This window comes from Dama dama, chromosome 5, assembly GCF_033118175.1.
Source record: "Dama dama isolate Ldn47 chromosome 5, ASM3311817v1, whole genome shotgun sequence".
Classification (NCBI taxonomy): Eukaryota; Metazoa; Chordata; class Mammalia; order Artiodactyla; family Cervidae; genus Dama; species Dama dama.
In genome coordinates this window covers 80,484,351-80,505,930 of record NC_083685.1, presented here as the reverse complement: position 1 = coordinate 80,505,930, position 21,580 = coordinate 80,484,351, and the positions used below count along the sequence as shown (strand labels likewise).

At 37.5% G+C, this 21,580-nt stretch overlaps 1 protein-coding gene across 3 annotated transcripts in view; it reads left to right on the top strand.

Moving 5' to 3' along the window:
- Window positions 1–21,580, top strand: part of TRIM37 (tripartite motif containing 37) — a 139,132-nt gene that overhangs the window by 14,776 nt on the left and 102,776 nt on the right. For all 3 annotated transcript variants that reach the window (XM_061142644.1, XM_061142645.1, XM_061142643.1), the window contains exons 7-11: window positions 271–394; window positions 1,207–1,274; window positions 11,990–12,114; window positions 17,726–17,776; window positions 18,785–18,866. In XM_061142644.1, the coding sequence (XP_060998627.1) occupies window positions 271–394; window positions 1,207–1,274; window positions 11,990–12,114; window positions 17,726–17,776; window positions 18,785–18,866 (450 nt within the window). The remainder of the gene's footprint in view (window positions 1–270; window positions 395–1,206; window positions 1,275–11,989; window positions 12,115–17,725; window positions 17,777–18,784; window positions 18,867–21,580) is intronic.

Below are 21,580 nucleotides of genomic sequence, written 5' to 3'. Positions count from 1 at the left end.
GTTAGGCTTTGTATGTGTTACCTAAAGCAATTTTTTGTAATTACACATCTTTTCTGTTTAACTGTTAAAATATTATGTACTTTATTATGTTTTAATTGTTAAAAATTTTTTCTGAGTTTCCTGTTGTATTTGAACAATTAAAAAGTGTTACTGGCTGATAGTTTTTAAAGGGGAAATTAAATGACTTTAAGAATTGCAGTGATTATGTTAAGGTCCATTTACTTCTGTTTGAATAATTCAATTAAAAGTTTTTACCTGTTTATTTTCTAGGAAAGAAATGTAGAAGCTGTAAGAAATGCAAAAGATGAGCGTGTTCGGGAGATTAGGAATGCAGTGGAGATGATGATAGCACGATTAGACACCCAGCTGAAGAATAAGCTAATAACATTGATGGGTGAGTTTTCTTGTGTACATGGGGCTTTGAACCTCCTTGAGAGTCGTCTTAGAAGAGTAAAAGTTGATAAGTTATAGGCTGGGGAAAGATTGCTTTAAAAAAAGAATTCTGCCTATTAATTTTTCCCTTATGTCAGTTAACATTACACCAAATTGATATGATTTCTGCTGACATCATGGGATATGCTTCCAGCTCCTCAGACTGTGATTTACACAGAAGATGGTCTGATTTGGCAAGCCTGCCTGTACTGTAATCATGTCAGCAGTGTCTTTCTTCCTTCACTGTAATAATCATTCATTTATCCCTCCTGTTTCCAGCTTCTTTGAGACTGCTTTCCTCTCTGGGCATTCTTTTTCATAGATTCCTTTTTATTCAAAGAACATACCTCTTGCTGACAGTTCGTATACAAAATGGTCCACTAACTACATTCTTCTTTTTAGGCTGCTGTTAAATTTGGGGGGAGGAATTATTTCAGAATGGTTGATTGATTAAATACTTTGGTACATCTTTATATTCCTTAAGAAGCAATAACATTAATTTCATCACAGAGTATGTTGTCATTATATGTTTCTTAGAAGGATTTAATAGAATTACATTGCATTTTGTCTGTTATTGTAGTTAGTGTTGGTTCTGAAATCCTCTTGTCAAAGCTACTATAATTAAAATTCTGGGAAGTTTTTTAAGATAGCTGTAATGAAGAAGTTTTGCTTACTTGAGATTGATTTCTTATTATCGAATATGTTCAATGAAAGTTAATTTCATTTTCAAACCAATAACGAGCCTGAATGTTCGTCTTTGCTATTTTTAAATAGGTCAGAAGACATCTCTGACTCAAGAAACAGAACTATTGGAATCCTTAGTTCAGGAAGTAGAGCATCAGGTAATGGAATATTAAATGACATGAGATAAAGTCTTTATCCTTTTTTTGTTCATATACTTGAAAAGTTTTTTGGTTTTGTTGTTTTTTTGACAGTTTATATAAGGTCAAAGATCTCTGGATCTGTGTGCTGTACTAGGGATTTTTATGAAATAGGAATCAGCTGATTCAGTTTCTCCATCATGTTTGGGAATTAGGTAAAGATTTTTTTTTTTTAATATTTATTTGTTGGTCGTGTTGAGTCTTAGTTGCATCATGTGGGATCTGGTCACACAGATTCTCTAGTTGTGGTGTGCAGAGTCAGTAGTTACAGCCGACAGGCTTGGTTACTCTGTGGCATGTGGGATCTTAGTTCCTAAGACAGGAATCAAACCTGTGTCCCCTGCACTGCAAGGCAGATTGTTAACTGCTGCACCACCAGGGAAGTCCCAGAAAAATAAGATTTATTTTGTTTTTGCAAAAATGGAATTATTTTTATAGAGAATAGCCAATAGAAATCTAAATCTGTAGATTAAAATCTTCTGACATTGTGACTTCAAGATACAATATTATTGCCAGTTACTAACATGTAGTGATCCTTAGGATAAAATTAGCATTTTTATTTATGAAGAAAATTTTTATTCCATATCAAATAGATAGCAGGTGTTGATTTAGATGCTTAGAACACAGCAGTGGACAAAGTGGCAAAAAAAAAATCTGTCCTCAAGGACTTTATGATTTTAGATTCAGGGTAGGTGGGGATGAAGTCTATAGTGAATGAATAAATAATATGAATAAAATTATAGATATTTGATATATTTATATGTCTTGAATTTGGTTTTTGAGATTCTCTAGTTCATATGATACACAGCTGTCTCATGCAATTGTTCTCTTAATTATCATCCTGGGGATTCCCTTCATTTCTTTAGGTTAAACCTTGTGTTTCCTGATTTCCGTGGCTTCCTGCTCTTGATTTATACATTTGTTTCGGAATCACACTTCCTCTGGCTTTTATAAAGAGTAATCAGAGACTACATATCTGAAAATGCATTTATCAGTCTTTACACTTGGTTGACTGTCTGGTAGAATTCAGTACATAAATATTTATTTATATATTCTTGTTTTTCTCTTCAGTGTTTCATGCTTTGTTGTTTGCTGAATCTTACTTTACTGAGCAGGGGTTGAACCTGGGCTGTTGGCAGTGAAAGCATGGTGTCTTAACCACTGTAACTGCTGGCCTGCCAGGGGATTCCCCAGTATTCCCATTCTTAACTATGCATGTTGTTCTAGAGAACAGATTTTCCCCTCCAGAGAATAGTCAAGCAACCTTCTGCTGGAATGATGGGATAAATTTTTTAAACCAGCTGTAGTGGCGTAGGGGTGGGATCTGGGGATCTGTGCACTTTTTTTTTTTTTTTTTCATTTAACAGTGTTGTTGAAGGATAATTGACCAAACAAATAAGCTACATGTATTTAAAGTGTACAATTTGATAAGTTTTGACAAATGTATACCCCTGTGAAACCATTACCACAGTCATGGTAGTAACTTTATTCCTCCAAAATTCCTTATACCTCTTTATAAACTCTGCTTCTGCTTCTTCCAACACTTCCCCCTCCAGGCAACCCCCAATCTGCTTTCTGTCATAGATAAATTTGCCTTTTCTAGTGTTTAATATAATTGGAATCTGACCTGGGTTCGATCGCTGGGTTGGGAACATCCCCCAGAGGAGGGCATGGTAACCCGTTCCAGTGTTCTTGCCCAGAGAATCTCATGGACTGAGGAGCCTGGCAGGCTGCAGTCCATGGGGCCACAAAGGATTGGACATGACTGAGTGACTAAGCATAGCACACACATTTTGTGTTTGATCTCTTTTACTCAGCAGAATTATTTTACAGTTCATTCATGTATCAATAGTTCTTTCCTTTTTAATTGCTGAGTAGTATTCCATTGTATGTATATGCCACAGTTTGTTTTTCCATTCAGCTATTTATGGTCATTTCGTTAGCTTCCTTTTTTTTTTGGATTGGCATATAGCCAGTTAACAGTGTTGTGATAGTTTCAGGTGAAGGCAAAGAGATTCAACCAAAGATACATGTGTGTCCATTCTCCTTGGTTTGCTTTCTGGTTTTGACTTTTACAAATCAAGTGGCAATAAGCATTTATTTACAAATCTACATGGACATATATTTCCTTTTCTCTTGGGTCCACCTAAGATAGAATGGAAAATACATGATTCAATTTTTAATAAATGCCATCTCTTTTCCTGAAGAGACTGTATCTTTTTTTTTTTTTTGAGACTATCATTTTTATTTCCGTCAGTAGTCTTTGAGAGTATTAGTTAATTCACATTCTTGTTAACATGTGATATAGTCAGTCTTTAATTTGAGGTGTTCTCATAGAAGTGTAATGATATTTCATTATGGTTTTATTAGGTTGGGGCAAAAGTAATTGCAGTTTCAGACCGTGATTTTTAAATCATTATAACTAGGCTCAACCACATTTTTATTAATTAAAATAGAAACCATTACAATCAACATGTTTTTGCTAACAAGAAATAAGTTTGTTTATTCCTATAGTGTAAAAATCTGTGCTTCAATGAACTCTTGAAAAGCATTTTCTGCCTCCTGTTGGTTGAGGACGCATTTTCCGTGCAAAAACTTGTCAAGGTGTTTGAAGAAGTGGTAGTTGGTTAGCAAGAGGTTAGGTGAATATGGTGGATGAGGCAAAACTTCATAGCCCAGTTCATTCAACTTTTGAAGTGTTGGTTGTATGACCTGCAGTCAGGCATTGTCCTGGAAAAGAATTGGACCCATTCGGTTAACCAGTGCTGGCTATAGTCATTGCAGTTTTTGGTGCATCTCATCAGATTGCTGAGCATACTTCTCAGATATACTGGTTTTGTTGGGATTCAGAAAGCTGTAGTGAATCAGACCAGGAGCAGACCACCAAACAGTGACCATGATCTCATTTTGGTGCAAATTTGACTTTGAAAAGTCCTTTGGAGCTTCTCGGTCCACCCACTGAGCTGGTCATTGCCAGTTGTATAAAATCTACTTTTTGTTGGCACATCGCAGTCTGAGAAATGGTTCATTGTTACGTAGAATAAGAGAAGACGACACTTTAAAAACAACTGTTATTTTGATTTAAGGTCAGTTCATGAGGCACCCACTTATCAAGCTTTTTCACCTTTCCAATTTGCTTCAGATGCCAGATGATTTTAGAATAGTAAACGTTGAATTCTTTAGCAACTTCTCATGTAGTTGTAAGAAGATCAGCTTTGATGATTGCTCTCGATTGATTGTTGTCACCTTCCAGTGGCCGGCCACTATGCCCCTCATCTTCAAAGCTCTCGTTTCCTTTGCAAAACTTCTTGAACCACTGCTGCTCTGTACATTTCTTAGCAGTTCCTGGGCCAGATGTATTGTTGATTTTACAAGTTGTCTGGTGCTTTATGACACGACCCATTTTGAACTTGAATAAAAAAATCACTCAGATTTGCTTTTTGTCTGACATCATTTCTGTAGTCTAAAATAAATATAAAATAAACTGCAATAAGTCATTAGCAAAAAAAAGAATAAAGCGAGAAATGAGCATTAAAGTGATGTGTAGCATAATGACATTTATTTAAGAATGAATGTATTCTAATATCAGATGATAAAGTTTAACAATGCAAAACCGCAATTACTTTTGCACCAACCTAATTTACATTTGCCTTGTGACTAATGATGCTAAGCATCCTTTCTTGAATTTATGTGTCATCCATGTATCCTCTTTGTTGAGGTATCTGTTCAGATTTTTTTGTTATTCAGATCTTTTGGCCATCATTTTATGGCCTTGTTTGTTTTCTTACTGAGTTTTGAGAGCTCTTTGTGTAGAAAACTGGATATAAGTTCTTTATTAGATAGGTGCTTTGCAAAGATTTCCTTCAAGTCTATGGCTTGTCTTTTCACTCTCTTAGAAGTGTCTTTTGAAAGGAAGTTTTAAATTTTAATGAAATGTAATTTATCAGTTTGTTCTTCTGCTGTCATAGCTAAGAAATCTTTACTTAACCTAAGATCACAAATATTTTCTACTGTGTTTTCTTCCAGAAGTTTTATGGTTTTAGGCTTTATATTTAGGACTATGATCCATTTTGATCTATTTTTGGTGTATGAGGTATGGATCCAAGGTAGTCTTTTTGTTTTAATTTGTATATGTATGTGACTGTCCAGTTATTCTCGCACCATTTGTTGAAGGCCAGATTTTGTTCACTGAATTGCCTTTGCATCTTTTTCAAAAATTAGTCCATATATATGTTGCCTACTGATTTGTTTTATGCCACTGCTGCACTGGTTTGATTACTGTTGCTTTTTATAATAAAATCAACCCTGAATATTCTTTGGAAGGACTGATGCTGAAGCTGAAGCTCCAATATTTTGGCCAGCTGCTGTGAAGTGCCAACTCATTGAAAGAGACCCTGATGCTGGGAAAGATTGTGAGCAGAAGGAGAAGAAGGTGACAGGATGAGGTGGTTGGATGGTATCCCTACTTGATGGAGTTGAGTTTGAGCAAACTCTGGGAGATAGTGAGAAACAGGGAAGCCTGGTGTGCTAACAGCCCATGGGCTTGCAGGGTCAGATATGACTTAGCGACTGAACCACAACAAAAAGTGTTAACTCTCTAACTTTGCTCTTCCTTTTTTTAGAATTTTTTTTTAACCTTCATATGAACTTTAGATTCAACTTTACAAAGAGATTAACATTTCCACTGAAAAAAATTTTTTTTCTTCAATATTAATTTTTTTTAGCTGCTTTGAGTCATAGTTGTGGCAGGTGGGCTCAATAGTTGCAGTGTGCGGGCTTATGGCATGTGGGATCCTAGTTCCCTGACGAAGGTTAGAACTTGAGCCCCCTTTATTGGCAGGCAGATTCTTAACCCCTGGATGACCAGGAAGTCCCATGTTTTGGGGTTTGATTGGAATTACATTGGATCTGAGATGTGACATTTTAACAATACTGAGTCTATTTCATGAAGAAGAGTCCATTTATTTCAGCAGTGTTTTGTAACTTTTCCGGGCACAAGATTTTTACATCATTTGTCAGATTTATTTGGTATTTCAGAATTTTTGATATGATAAAGGATGAGTTTTTTCCCCCATTATTTATCATTTTGGGGATATAGTTGCTGTACAATGTTGTGTTAGATTCTGTTGTACAGTGAGGTGAATCCACTATATGTACACATATATATATCCCTTCCCTCTTGGACCTCCCTCCTATCTAGGTCACCACAAAGCATGGAGCAGAGCTCCCTGTGCTGTATACACCAGGTTCCCAGCTATTACATAGATACGTATATCAATCCTAGTCTCCTGCCTCACGTCCCCTACCTCTGTGCTCATACATCTGTTCTCTATGTCTGTCTCTCTGTTCTTGCCCGCTGATAGGTCCATCTATACGATTTCTTTAGATTCCACACATGCAGGTGATACCTCATTGTGATTTTCAGTTTGCATTTCTCTAATAATTACTGTTGTTGAGGATCTTTTCTCATGCCTCTTGGCCACCTCCTATGTCTTCTTTGGAGAAATGGCTGTTTAGGTCTTGTACAAGCTTTTTGATTGGGTTGGTTGTTCTTTTAATATTGAGCTCCACAAGCTGTTTGTATATTTTGGAGATTGGTGAGTTTTAAATTATGTACTCTTCAGTGTTTTGGAAGAAGCTATGTAGAACTGGTAATGTTTCTTTCTTAGATGTTTGCTAGAATACACCAGTGAAGCCATCTGAATCTTCTTTTCTTTGTGGAAAGAAAGAAAACAGGAAGTTTTCAGTTTCTTTATAGATATAAGGCAGTTTTTCTGACTTCCCCAGCAATCCAGTGTTTAAGACCCCCATTCTTCCACTTCAGAGGGTGCAAATTCGATCCCTGGTTGGGAAACTAAGATCATGCATTCCTTACATTATGGCCAAAAAAAAAAAAATAGGGCAGTTCATGTTGCCTTCGTCTTGAATGAGCTTTCATAGTTTATGTCTTTCAGGGAATTAATCCCTTTCATTTGAATTTGCTGAATTTTTTGGCTTAAAATTAATAATAGTCCCTTATTATGCTTTTAACATTTTAGAATGCAGTGGTGTTACTTCTTTTCTTTCTGGTACTGGTAATTTGTGTCTTCTTTCTTTTCTCCCTGATCAGTCTGACTAGAGGATATTGAATTTTGTTGATCTTTTCAACTAAGTATTGGTTTTGGTTTTTCTCTGTTATTTTTCTGCTTTAAATTCTGTTGATTTTTATTTTGATCTAATTATTATCTTTCTTTTGCTTCAGTTCAGTTCAATCGCTCAGTTGTGTCTGACTCTCGGCGACCCATGGGCTGCAGTACACCAGGCCTCCCTATCCATCACCAACTCCCAGAGTTTCCTGAAACTCATGTCCATTGATTCAGTGATGCCATCCAACCATCTCATCCTTTGTCATCCCCTTCTCCTCCTGCCTTCAATCTTTCCCAGCATCAGGGTCTTTTCAAATGAGACAGTTCTTTGCATTAGGTGGCCAGGGTATTGGAGTTTCAGCTTCAACATCAGTCCTTCCAATGAACATTCAGGACTGATTTCCTTTAGGATGGACTGGCTGGATCTCCTTGCAGTCCGAGGGACTCTCAAGAGTCTTCTCCAACACCACAGTTCAAAAGCATCAATTCCTCGGTGCTCAGCTTTCTTCGTAGTCCAACGCTCACATGCATACATGACTACTGGAAAAACCATAGCCTTGACTAGACCTTTGTTGCAAAGTAATGTCTGCTTTTCAATATGCTGTCTAGGTTGGTCATAACTTCTCTTCTAAGGAGTAAGCGTCTTTATATTTCATGGCTGCAGGTACCATCTCCAATGATTTTGGAGCCCCCCAAAATAAAGTCTGCCACTATTTCCACCATTTCTCCATCTGTTTGCCATGAAGTGACAGAACTGGATGCCATGATCTTTGTTTTCTCAATGTTGAGCTTAAAGCCAACTTCCAGTCTCCTCTTTCACTTTCATCAAGAGGCTCTTTAATTCTTCTTCACTTTCTGCCGTTAAAGGTGGTGTCATCTGCATATCTGAGGTTATTGATATTCCTCCCAGCAATCTTAATTCCAGCCTGTGTTTCATCCAGCCCAGCGTTTCTCATGATGTACTCTGCATATAAGTTAAATAAGCAGGGTGACAATATACAGCCTTGACATACTCCTTTCCCGATTTGGAACCAGCCTGTTGTTTCATGTTCATTTCTAACTGTTGCTCCCTGACCTGCATACCGATTTCTCAAGAGGCAGGTCAGGTGGTCTGGTATTCCCATCTCTTTCAGAATTTTCCACAGTTTATTGTGATCCATACAGTGAAAGACTGGCATAGTCAGTAAAGCAGAAATAGATGTTTTTCTGGAAATCTCTTGCTTTTTCTATGATCCAGCGGATGTTGGCAATTTGATCTCTGGTTCTTCTGCCTTCTCTAAAACCAGCTTGAACATCTGGATGTTCACAGTTCATGTATTGCTGAAGCCTAGCTTGGAGAATTTTGAACATTACTTTGCTAGCGTGTGAGATGAGTGCAGTTGTGCGGTAGTTTGAGCATTCTTTGGCATTGCCTTTCTTTGGGATTGGAATGAAAACTGAACCTTCCCAGTCCTGTGGCCACTGCTGAGTTTTCTAAATTTGCTGGCATATTAAGTGTAGTACTTTCACAACATCATCTTTTAGGATGTGAAATAGCTCAGCTGGAATTCCATCACCTCCACTAGCTTTGTTCGTAGTGATGCTTCCTAAGGCCCACTTGACTTCACATTCCAGGATGTCTGGCTCTAGGTGAGTGATCACACCATCATGATTATCTGGGTCGTGAAGATCTTTTTTGTACAATTCTTCTTTGTATACATGCCGCCTCTTCTTAATATCTTCTGCTTCTGTTAGGTCCATACCATTTCTGTCCTTTATTGAGCCCATCTTTGCATGAACTGTTCCCTTGGTATCTAATTATCTTGAAGAGATCTCTGGTCTTTCCCATACTATTGTTTTCCTCTATTTCTTTACAGTGATCACTGAGGAAGGCTTTCTTATCTCTCCTGGCTATTCTTTGGAACTCTGCATTCAAATGGGTATATCTTTCCTTTTCTCTTTTGCTTTTGAGCTCTCTTCTTTTTACAGCTATTTGTAAGGTATCCTCAGACAGCCATTTTGCCTTTTTGCATGTCTTTTTCTTGGGGATGGTCTTGCTCCCTGTCTCCTGTACAATGTCATGAACCTGTATTCATAGTTCATCAGGCACTCTTATTAGATCTAGTCCCTTAAATCTATTTCTCACTTCCATTGTATAATGGTTAGGGATTTAATTTAGGTCATACCTGAATGGTCTAGTGGTTTTCCCTACTTTCTTCAATTTAAGTCTGAATTTGGCAGTAAGGAGTTCATGATCTGAGCCACAGTCAGCTCCTGGTCTTGTTTTTGCCAACTGTGTAGAGCTTCTCCATCTTTCACTGCAAAGAATCTAATCAGTCTGATTTTGGTGTTGACCATCTGGTGATGTCCATGTGTATGCTGCTGCCGCTGCTGCTAAGTTGCTTCAGTTGTGGCCAACTCTGTGCAACCCCATAGATGGCAGCCCACCAGGCTTCCCCATCCCTGGGATTCTCCAGGCAAGAGTACTGGAGTGGGGTGCCATTGCCTTTTCCTGTCCATGTGTATAGTCTTCAGTTTGATTTGCCCTTTCTCCCCTAAAATGTTAGAATTGAAGCTGGGGTTATTGATTTGAGACCTTTCTGCTTGAAGCACATTCTTACATCCTTTGTGACTTCTTTGACACATGGGTTCTACAGAAGTATGTTACTTAGGTTCCAGATATTTGGGGATTTTTCTGATACTCTGTAATGTCAGGTCAAGTTGGTTGATATTGATGTTCAAGTGTACTATATCCTTGTGGATTTTCTGCTCCCCTGTTTTATCGGTTATTGAGAGGGGGGTATTCAAGTTTTCAGAAGTCATTCCATAATTTGTGTATTATAGCAGTTCTATTGATTTTTACTTCATGTATTTTGAAGCCATAGTAGTCGGGGCATAAACATCTAGGATTGTTACAGTCCCTTGATGAATTGTTTCCATTATCTCTGTGAAAGACCTGTTTGCTTTCAAATCTAGTTTATTTGATATAAAAAGTCATTTAAACTTTCTTTTAACTAGTTACCATGTCTTATCTTATTCTGTTGGTTTTCTTTTAATGTATTTGTTCTTAAACGTGTCTCGTAGGCAGTATACAATTGGGTCTCATTTTTTAGTCCTTTCTGACAATCTTTGACTTTTAACTGGGATGTTTAGTGTGCTCATTGATTTGGTACTGTTTGAATTTACTATCTTGCTGTTTTCTTGGTTCTACCAGTTCTTTGTTCCTTTGTTGGTTTCTTTTTTAAATTTTTTGGTTATTTTTGGGTTGAGTATTTTTCTTTATTTTATGTATTGTTATTAGTTGATGGCACTGTTGTCAGTAATAATAAATGTAAATAATGTAGTAAATAATAAATGTAAAAAATGTAAATAAATGTCAATGGATTAGACTTCCTTGGTAGTCCGCTTGCCAGTGAAGGGGACATGGGTTCAGTCCCTGGTCTAGGAAGATTCCACATGCCATGGGGCAACTAAGCCTGCATGCCACAGCTACTGAGCCTGTGCTCTGGAGCTCAAGTGCCACAGCTACTGAAGCCTGCCCACCCTGGCACCCATGCTCCGTGACAAAAGAAGCAAAGAGAAGCCAGTGCACTGCAACTAGAGACTAGATCTGCTCACTGCAAGTAGAGAAGGCCCGCACACAGCAGTCCAGTGTCCCAGTGCAGCCAGAAATAAATAAAACAAAAAAAATGTATTTCATAACCAGTCAGCATAAGAACAAAGAAAAAGCACAATTAAAGCCCAACTCTGTTGCAAACAGAAATGCCAAAATCTTGAAGTACTGGCAAAGCAAAATCAGTAGGATATGTAGTAAAACAAGAAAGCAAGACTTGGTAGAGTTAATCAAAGGAATGTTGCATTATCAGAAAAATCACTTGATTGTAACTCAAGAGACTATAGGCTAAAACCACAAGCACATGTAAGTAAAAATGAATAGAATAGTATTAATTTTAAAAATAACATTCAGTTATATTTGATCCTCATTCATTTCCAGATTATTCAGGAAACTAAGAGTAGAAGGAACTACCTTCACCTTATGAAAAATGTCTGTTTAAAAGTCTGCCTTTGGAGGAAATGAGGTCTCACTTTTTACCTTTGGTTTGACTTAATGTTTCCCGAATTGATAGAGGTTAAGACTTTTTTTTGTGTTAGGTCTTAAACATTTCTCAGTTCCCTGGAGTGTAATTTGAGAAATCCGTGTTTGAAGGTCATTGACTTCTAGAGGTTTGTTCATTTATATACATAATGGCTTCACTATACCACTCTAAAATATACATGTATAAGATACACAAATATATTGTAGTTGCTTAGAATTGGATTTATGCTAATATACAGAGAAAAATACATTAAAATCAAATATATTTACTGAATAACTTTACTACTACAATGGAAATCAATCAACCTAGATCCTTTCCTTATTAACTTTCAAACCCACTTTCAAAGAATCATTGTGTTTTTCTTCATGTCATTTTTTTCAGTATATAACCAAAATAACTTCCATTTCCTTTAAGGATCTTGGGTGTGCTAGTGGATCGTAATTTTGTTTATTCAAACATTTGTTTTTCCTCACAGTTGCGGTCTTGTAGTAAGAGTGAATTGATATCTAAGAGCTCAGAGATCCTCATGATGTTTCAGCAAGTTCATCGAAAGCCTATGGCATCCTTTGTTACCACTCCTGTTCCACCAGACTTTATGAGGTACAACACTTTTTTTTTTTTTTTTTAAACTTTATTTGCAAATGCATATACTTAGTTTCAAAAGAATGCTATTACTGGGGACTTGCTGACAGTCTAGTGGTTAAGACTTCCTGCTTCCACTGCAGGGGCGTAGGTTCGATCTCTGGTTAGGGAACTAAGTTGCTGCATGCCATACAGCCAAAAAGTTAAAAGCAAAAAAAGAATGCTATTGCTGACAACTTGAACTCAGATAGTTCTCCTTGACCAATAAGATAAGTCTCCATTTCTTTGTGAATTACCAAATCAGATATAATATTTATATTCTGTTCAAGCACTGAGTATTATTAAAATAGATTTGAGCCAACTAAGAATGTTCATTACTTTCTAAGGCTAACTATTGGATAGTGTGGTCAGCCATTTTAGTTTTGAAGATACCTTTTCTGAAGTGTTCCCCCATTACCAGTGGAAGATAACAAGTGTTGGCATAAATATCACATATAAGGAAAAAGCTCTTACAGTTCAAAGTTGGGTACATGGATCTTCTATATCAGAGCCAGCTGATTTGTTTCTCCAGAATGCAAATTCCTAGGCTTGTGGACATGTCTGTGGAGATGATATTTAGGAAATAATCGTGAGCACCCTGAGTAATTCTGCATTAAAGTTTAGCAACCATTGATAGAGGTAAACTCTTAGGTAATACCACTTGCAGCAGTTTACTCCTGGTATTACTCCTTGGTAATACCACTTGCAACGGTTTCTCAGGCAAGCAACTCTGCTTGACTTCTTGAGTTTTAGTCTCTATCACGTCTAGTGATTGTTTTTTTTTTTTTTTTTTTTTTTAGGATTGTTCATTCAGTCTTTATTTTCTTTTTTTTTTTTAGTTCTACCACTTTATTGCTATCAACTCATCTCCCTCCACCCTCATGCACACATGCTCAGTCATGTAACCCCATGGACTGCAGCCTGCCAGGCTCCTCTGTCCATGGACTTTTCCAGGCAAGAATACTGGAGTAGGTTGCCATTTCCTTCTCCTCTAGTGATTGTTTTGATTTCTTTTTCCTTTCTAATTGCCCAAGGAACTCAGAACCCCAATAATGTCTTCCTTTCACTGCCTTCTTTTTTGGGTAATGATAGAAGGAACTGACATTGGGGTTAGGTAGGGGAGGTGGGTCAGGCATTTATAAAGAGAAAACCACCAAGAAATATTCTTTTTTGAAGTCTGATAATTAAGGAGCTTTCCCTGAGAAAAGGTCACTTTAGGGCCCTCTCCCTCTCCAATAAACCTTACTGTCTTACTGGAAAATTTGGCTTTTAACTGTTATTTTTATTAGAAACTCAATTTATGATTTACAGTATAGAAGAAGCAGGTGTTCATTTGTTGCAGAATAGATCAGCAACGAAGAGAGAGCCAAATAAGAAAGTGTAGCATTTATGGATGTTAAGTTATGGAGGAAAGTTTAGGTGTGCAAAGCATTAGTGATTGTTTCTAAGCTAATCAGTCCCATTGGTTGATGATTTGTGATAAAGCCACAATGGAGAGTAAAAGGTCATTAAACAAGTTAATGTTATTTACAATATTAAAGATCATCTCTGTGCTCAGCACTGTTGTAAGTGCTACATAGGAGACATGGAATAGGAAGTAATAATCTTACTGGATATATATTCCACATTAAATGGTAGCGATTGTATATTAAAATCAAATATTTGTTACTCAATTATATCAGAAATTCTAAGATGAAGTGTAGTTAGATACTGGTGTGGTTAAGATGACTTTATAGCCCGGAAAGGAATTGTATAACAACTTGACAGATACTTAGAATTTCACTGGGCAGATGAGAATAGGATATGTGTGCATGAACAAAAATAGGAGGATGTGAAAAGAGCTGCTGTATTTGGAAGTCAGCAGAGAAATCATTTCAGCCGGAATTTGAATGACTATATTGTTTTGGGGCATTTAAGTCCTCCCTGAGCAGGGAAAATACAGTTCTCAGTCCATAAAGACTTTTAGTTTCTGGGAGAAATGGTCAACTTGGGATGGAAAACCAGTTTTTATGTAGCTGACCAGTCTGTTTTCTTAAGGGAACAATGGATACTAATGCTGTTCTTCCCTTTGTTTATTAAGTTATGATGAAGTCTCTGGTCTAAAGATTTGCAAATCAGTATTTTTCAGATAATTAGACTAGAGATGTTTTGAGGCTAGCCTCTCCATATTCCATGAAGTTTCACTGATATCATCGTGAGATGATGAGACATGTCTAGTCATTATAAAGACCAGAGTAGAAGAGGTATAGAAATAAAACGCTTAAGAAGACAAACCTGTGCCTAATCTGCAGGCAAAATGGCACCACCAGTATGATTGTAGATAACCTCTGAATGAGTGAACATAATGTGAAAATACTAATAGTTAAAAGGTGGTAGAATTGATAGAATTAGATGGTTTAGCAGTTACTGTGACTTTGTATGTTTGTGTAAAGAATGCAAAAATAAGTTTTTGAGGAAGTATTTCTACCAAATTACGAAAATTTTTCAGCAAACGTTTGTAAGTATTTCATCTATTCAGTGAATATTTGAAAGCCAGCTATGTCCCAGGCATGTGCTATGTACAAGTAGAGGACACAATAGAGAGTTCTTATTTCCTCAGTTATGATTTAGGGGAAAAGATAGGTGATTGAAGCAGTAATAAAATGTGATCACTGTTGACAGGGGAAGTATATGTGTCCTGTTTTAATGCTTCCCTGTAGTGCTAATGTTACATGTGTCTGAAAAGTTTTCAGTGAAAAACTATATGTATGTAGGAGTACATCACAGTACCCTAGGATTGATCATTGTTCTCTGTGCTCTGAATGGTTTTTTTCTCAGCATGTGAGAGCCGTACTGTACTCTCTTGGTCAGTACGCTTTAGCGACCTATATGCTTTAACTTGTGGCTCAGGGAGTACAGAATCTGCTTGCAATTCAGGAGACCTGGCTTCGATCCCTGGGTCTGGAAGATCCCCTGGAGAAGGGAATGGCTACCCACTCCAGTATTCTTGCCTAGAGAATTCCGTGGACTGAGGAGGCTGGTGGGCTACAGTCTGTGTGGTCACAAAAAGTTGGGACACAACTGAACTACTGACATGCTTTAACGTGGACTTCCCTGGTGACTGAGACAGCAGAGAATCCGCCTGCAGTGCCAGAGACCCAGATCCTATCCCTAGGTTGGGAAGATCCTCTGGAGAAGGGAGTGGCTACGCACTCCAGTATTCTTACCTGGAGAATTCCATGGACACAGGAGCCTGGCGGGCTACAGTCCGTGGGGCTGCAAAGAGTTGGATATGACTGAGCAGCTAACACTTTCAGTTTCTTGTTTTAGCTTGCAAGCTTTCTGCCTTACATGGTTGCAAGTTAACCTTGTCATCTCCATCCTATGTTATTTTGTGTTTTGCAGAGCCCTTTGGCTATTAATGACTGATTAAAAATATGACAGCATTAGTCTGGCCTGAGAACAAAACAATAATAAGAGAAATGAAGGAACTATATCACAGTGGATATTAAGGACATGGTGGAAGAAACAGTATGAAGATCAGCAGGCAACTAGGAATTGGTTGAAGTCTATAGATATTATAAAGGATGTTTAGTGGGAGAACTGAACAATATTTGTGTGATCAGATGTTGCACAAAATTACAGCCAAAAACATATTATTAATATAGTTAGTAGTGTTAGTTGCTCAGTAAGGATTAACTAGACAAAAAAATCTAGGAATGAGGATTGCGAGTCTTCTAACCTAGGAGAACAACTGCCTAGGGCTATGGTTAGGCGTGCTTAACAATAGGATGCTAGCTATACAGTTAACAGTTTCCAGACAAACTATATCTTATATCGCTTATGAAAAAGATGTGAGCTGTTTAACTATACATACTTATCATAAACTAAAGCCTGGCGGGCTACAGTCCAGTGTTGCAAAGAGTCAGACATGAGCAAGCAAAGTAATTAACAGGAAAATGGACTGTCCCTTTGCCTATCTCCTGTAAATGTGGTTTAGTTCTCTTTGGGAACTAAACTTCCCTAGGTAACCTTGCCTTGCCAAGAAACTGTTAATTTCATCATCTTGCTTGACCCCTATGTGATTATGTATTCTTATGACATTATATACTGTAGAAGGGAATGGCAAACCACTTCAGTATTCTTGCCTTGAGAACCCCATGAACAGTATGAAAAGGCAAAAAGATAGGACCCTGAAAGATGGACTCTCCAGGTCAGTAGGTGCCCAATATGCTACTGGAGATCAGTGGAGAAATAACCCCAGAAAGAATGAAGAAACAGAGCCAAAGCAAAAACAACACCCAGTTGTGGATGTGACTGGTGATGGAAGTCAAGTCCAGTGCTGTAAATAGCAGTATTGCATAAGAACCTGGAATGTCAGGTTCACGAATCAAGGCAAATTGGAAATGGTCAAACAGGAGATGGCAAGAGTGAACGTCGACATTTTAGGACTCAGAGACCTAAAATGGACTAGGATGGGTGAATTTAACTCATATGTAGTTGTGAAATTAAAAGACACTTGCTCCTTGGAAGAAAAGGTATGACCAACTTAGACAGCATATTAAAAAGCAGAGACATTACTTTGCCAGCAAAGGTCTGTCTACTCAAAGCTGTGTTTTTTCCCAGTAGTCATGTATGGATGTGAGAGTCGGACTATAAAGAAAGCTGAGCACAGAAGAATTGATGTTATTGAGCTGTGGTGTTGGAGAAGACTCTTGAGAGTCCCTTGGAATGCAAGGAGATCAAACCAGTCCATCCTAAAGGATATTAGTCCTGAATATTCATTGGAAGGACTGATGCTGAAGCTGAAACTCTTAATACTTTGGTCACCTGATGCAAGGAACTGACTCATTTGAAAAGACCCTGATGCTGGGAAGGATTTAAGGTGGTAGGAGAAGGGGATGACAGAAGATGAGATGGTTGGATGGCATCACTGACTCAATGGACATGAGTTTGAGTAAACTCTGGGAGTTGGTGATGGACAGGGAGGTCTGGCGTGCTGCTGTCCATGGGGTTGCGGAGTCGGACACGACTGAGCAACTGAACTGAACCGATAACGTTATATAGATTTATTTTCTAGTAAATAATATCAAAGTATTTAGGGTCTGTCAGTATTCCTCATAATTTGTTCTGAAGGAGGAAGTTTGGGGATTTAGTATAAAATCGTTTCCTTTTGTTTCTTTTTGATTTTTTAAAACCTGTTTATATGTTTCATACTTCAGGTTCCCAGCCTAAGCACCGATTTTTTTCTTTTCCTGTTTCCATGTATGTGTTGTGCTTAGTCGCTCAGTTGTGTCTGACTCTGCCATCCCATGGACGGTAATCTGCCAGGCTCCTCTGTCCACGGGTTTTCTCCGGGCAAGAATACTGGAGTGGGTTGCCATTTCCTTCTCCAGGGGATCTTCCCGACCCAGGGGTTGAACACGTGTCTCCTGCCTCTCCAGCACTGGCAGATTCTATACCACTGAGTCACCTGGGAAGCACTTCTTAAGGACTGATTTTAGATTAATAAAATTTTCAAGATATTGTTGAGAGACTTGACTTTTTTAACTCAATGAAATGTTCAACTTTAATAAGCCGAATAATTTATTTGATTTTTGTTCCTTTTTAGTGAACTGGTACCATCTTATGATTCAGCTACTTTTGTTTTAGAGAATTTCAGGTAAGAGTGTTCGACAACTTCAGTGTTTCTTGTATGTGTATGTAAGTGAGAGCCAGGAAGGTGTCACTCCTTGGTTGGATACAGACCTAATGAACTCTTGTCACCAGTGTGTTGTCTTAGAAGAAACATGGTTCCTGTTAGAAACAGAGAGGTCGTTTGTCAGAATTGTTTTATATCTTCTGGATAGCTTGCTTCTCTAGTGTTGGAAATGGAACCCCCGCTTTTTTTTTTTTTAAGAAGAGAGTCCACTTAGCTTTTGTTAATGAAGTGAGGTGAATGGGATGATAGATTGATGAGCCCTCCTACCCATCCTCAGAAACAAGAATGGTGGGAAGAAGTCCATTTGGGCCCATTTATCTCAGTCCTAAGTGAGACTTTGTAGATGAGAGGACATTAGTGCAAGAAATTTGTAAGTTTTGTAACTTGCATGCTAAGTCTGTTAGCTTTTACTGCTTTTTCTGTAAGATTAAAAACCAAGATCTTAAAACACAAAGATCCAAAGGGACTTGGCTTAAACAGTATCATGGAAGTGGGGAACAAAAAATATGAGGTCTTGCCTGGGGAAGAGAAAATGCCAAGGGGTGGTAGTAACACATCAAAGTAAGGCCCAGATTTATACCACTTCCAATTTATTTTGTTTTTTCTTATGTAATAATTTTGTTGCTAAAATATAAACAGATTTTCCCCACGTTTCTTTACCCCTTTAATGCTGAAAAACTGCTTGATGAGGTGGTAGTTACATTCAAGACTTATTGAGAGGTTTTTTTTTTTTTTTTAACCCGAAACTTAAAAGATACTGCTGAATATTTCTGTATCATTAAAATTTCTTTTATTTCAGAATGTTTGTATATACACATTTATGTAGTGGACTCTTGACTTCTTTAGTCACCTTCATTTACTGGTCTAGGACATCAAATAAGTAACATAAGTGGTTGGGTTTTGGTTTTGCCTGTTGGAACTTCACAACAGTTTTGATCTTGGGATTTGGTTGGTTTTCTTTTATTTTAGTACTTTGCGCCAGAGAGCAGATCCTGTTTACAGTCCGCCTCTTCAAGTTTCAGGACTTTGTTGGCGGTTAAAAGTTTACCCAGTAAGTTTTTCATTATTTCTCATAAATTTTGAAGTTAAGATGTTTCTTTCAGGGTTCTGTCATACACTGGTTCAATTTTTTAGTGGAGAAAGGAATGAAAGTAATGAAAATTTTATGTTTCTTTATAGGGTATATTGCTAAACTATAAAAAAATGAAGTATAAACAGTGTAAACATTGGCATATTACTGAATCTTATTTCAGTAAAAATATTTAGAAGAAAAATTTTAAGTTCTTGCTTAGAAAATGATTACAAAGAAACCACATGTATGCTGATTACATTCTCTTGGTGCTTTCCAATATGTCTCTTTGACCTGTGTATTTTCTGCAGATTGGCAGGTCGGTGCAGTGATACAATGAAATGTGTACTCAGTTCCTATAGCAGGAATATAAGCAGTAGTGTATGCTTTCATCACATTATATCTAGTTGTATCTCTTTTTGTGATATTGGTGCACATTGCATATATGTTAATTCTTTGGATGTGGCAAAATAGCAATTCTCATTTTACCTATTTAGTTATCAGTATTACAGTTCATATAAAAGAGGCAAGATTCTTTCTTGTTTTAGCAATTTTCCTTATTCTCTGAAAGTTATTAATTAGATTTTTTAAAATATTATGAACTCATGTGTTTATACTTAGTCTCTTTACTGTGCCTTCTGTGTCACTTTGCTCTGACCCTAATAAATCATCTACTAGTGACTGTAGTAGTTAGCTTTCTTGCTGTCTTCTGTGATAAGATGTTCTAGTCTTATATATGTCCTACTTGAAATTGGTCTTTTTATCCAAAAAGCCCTGATTTCTTTTAGTGGCAGAATTGTATTTCAGGACCAAACTGAGTGTGAGGGGTGCTCATTTCTACCAGGTTGGTCAATGTTTAGAGGCTTTCTTCATGAACAAAACTAGCAAATAACATGGGTAAATGTATGTGGAGGTTTGCGAAGGGGGATTAATATGTATGTATGTATTTAAAAATTTATTTAATACACTTTATTTTTTAGAGCAACTTTAGGTTTAACAGCAAAATTGAGTTTTAGGTTCAGTTGAGTTTTAGCAGTTTTAGGTTCAACAGCAAAATTGAGTGGAAAATACAGAGGTTGAGTGGAAAATACCTTCTGACCCCACACATGCACAGTCTCCCCAACCATCAACATGTCCTGTACAGAGTGGCGTGTTTGTTGCATTTGATGAATTTATACTGACACATTATCACCCAGAGTCCTGCTTCATTCTTGATGTTATACATTTATAGGTTTTGTTTGTTGTTCTTTTTTGGCTGTGTTGGTTCTTTGTTGTGGTGCATGGGTTTTCTCTAGTTGGGGGTGCAGGCTTAGTTGTCCTGAAGCATGGACAGCTAAGTTGTCTTAGTTCCATGGCCAGATATCAAACCCATGACGCCTGCATTGAAAGGTGGCTTCTTAACCAGTGGACCACCCTAGTGTGTTTTTTGTGTTTTTTTTTTTTTTTAATTGAAGGATAATTGCTTTACAGAATTTTATTGTTTTCTGTTAAACCTCAACATGAATCAGCCATAGGCGTATATATGTCCCCTCCCTTTTGAACCTCCCTCTCATCTCCCTCCCCGTCCCATCCCTCTGGGTTGCTACAGAGCTCCTATTTGGGTTTCTTGAGAAATACAGTAAATTCCTGTTGGCTATCTATTTTACATATGGTAATGTAAGTGTTTCCATGTTACTCTGATCATACATCTCACCCTCTCCTCCCCTCTCCCCATGTCCGTAAGCCAATTCTCTATGTCTGTTTCTCCATTGCTTTTAATTCTTAAGTACCATTTTGCTAGATTCCGTATATATGCATTAGTATATGATATTTATCTTTTTTTCTGACTTACTTCACTCTCTATAACACACTCTAGATTTATCCACCTCATCAGAACTGACTCAAATGTGTTCCTTTTTATGGCTGAGTAATATTTCATTGTGTATATGTACCACAACTTCTTTATCCATTCATCTGTCAGTGGACATCTATGTTGCTTCCATGTTCTAGCTATTTTTAAATATAGCTGTAATGAACAATGGGATACATGTGTCTCTTTCAATTTTGGCTTCCTCAGGGTATATGCCTAGGAGTGGGATTGCTGGGTCATATGGCGGTTTTATTCCTAGTTTTTTAAGGAATCTTCATACCATCTTCCATTAGTCGCCTATCAATTTACATTCCCACCAGCAGTGCAAGAGCATTCCCTTTTCTCCACCCCTTCTCCAGCATTTATTGTTTGTAGACTTTTTGATGATGGCCATTCTGACCAGTGTGAGGTGGCATCTCATTGTAGTTTTGATTTGCATTTGTCTTCAGTTCAGTCACTCAGTCGTGTCCAACTCTTTGTGACCCCATGAACTGCAGCATGCGAGGCTTTCCTGTCCATCAGCAACTTCCGGAACTTACTCAAACTCATGTGTATTGAGTTGGTGATGTTATCCAACCATTTCATCCTCTGTTGTCCCTTTTTCCTCCTGCCTTCAATCTTTCCCAGCATCAGGGAAAATTCTCTAATAATGAGCATTGTTGAGCATCTTTTCATGTGTGTATTAGCCATCTGTATGTCTTCTTTGAAGAAATGTCTGTTTAGGTCTTTTTCCCACTTTTTGATTGGGTTGTTTTTCTAGCATTGAGTTGTATGAGCTGCTTGTATATTTTGGAAATTAATCCTTTGTCAGTTTCATTTGCTATTTTCTCCCATTCTGAGGGTTGTC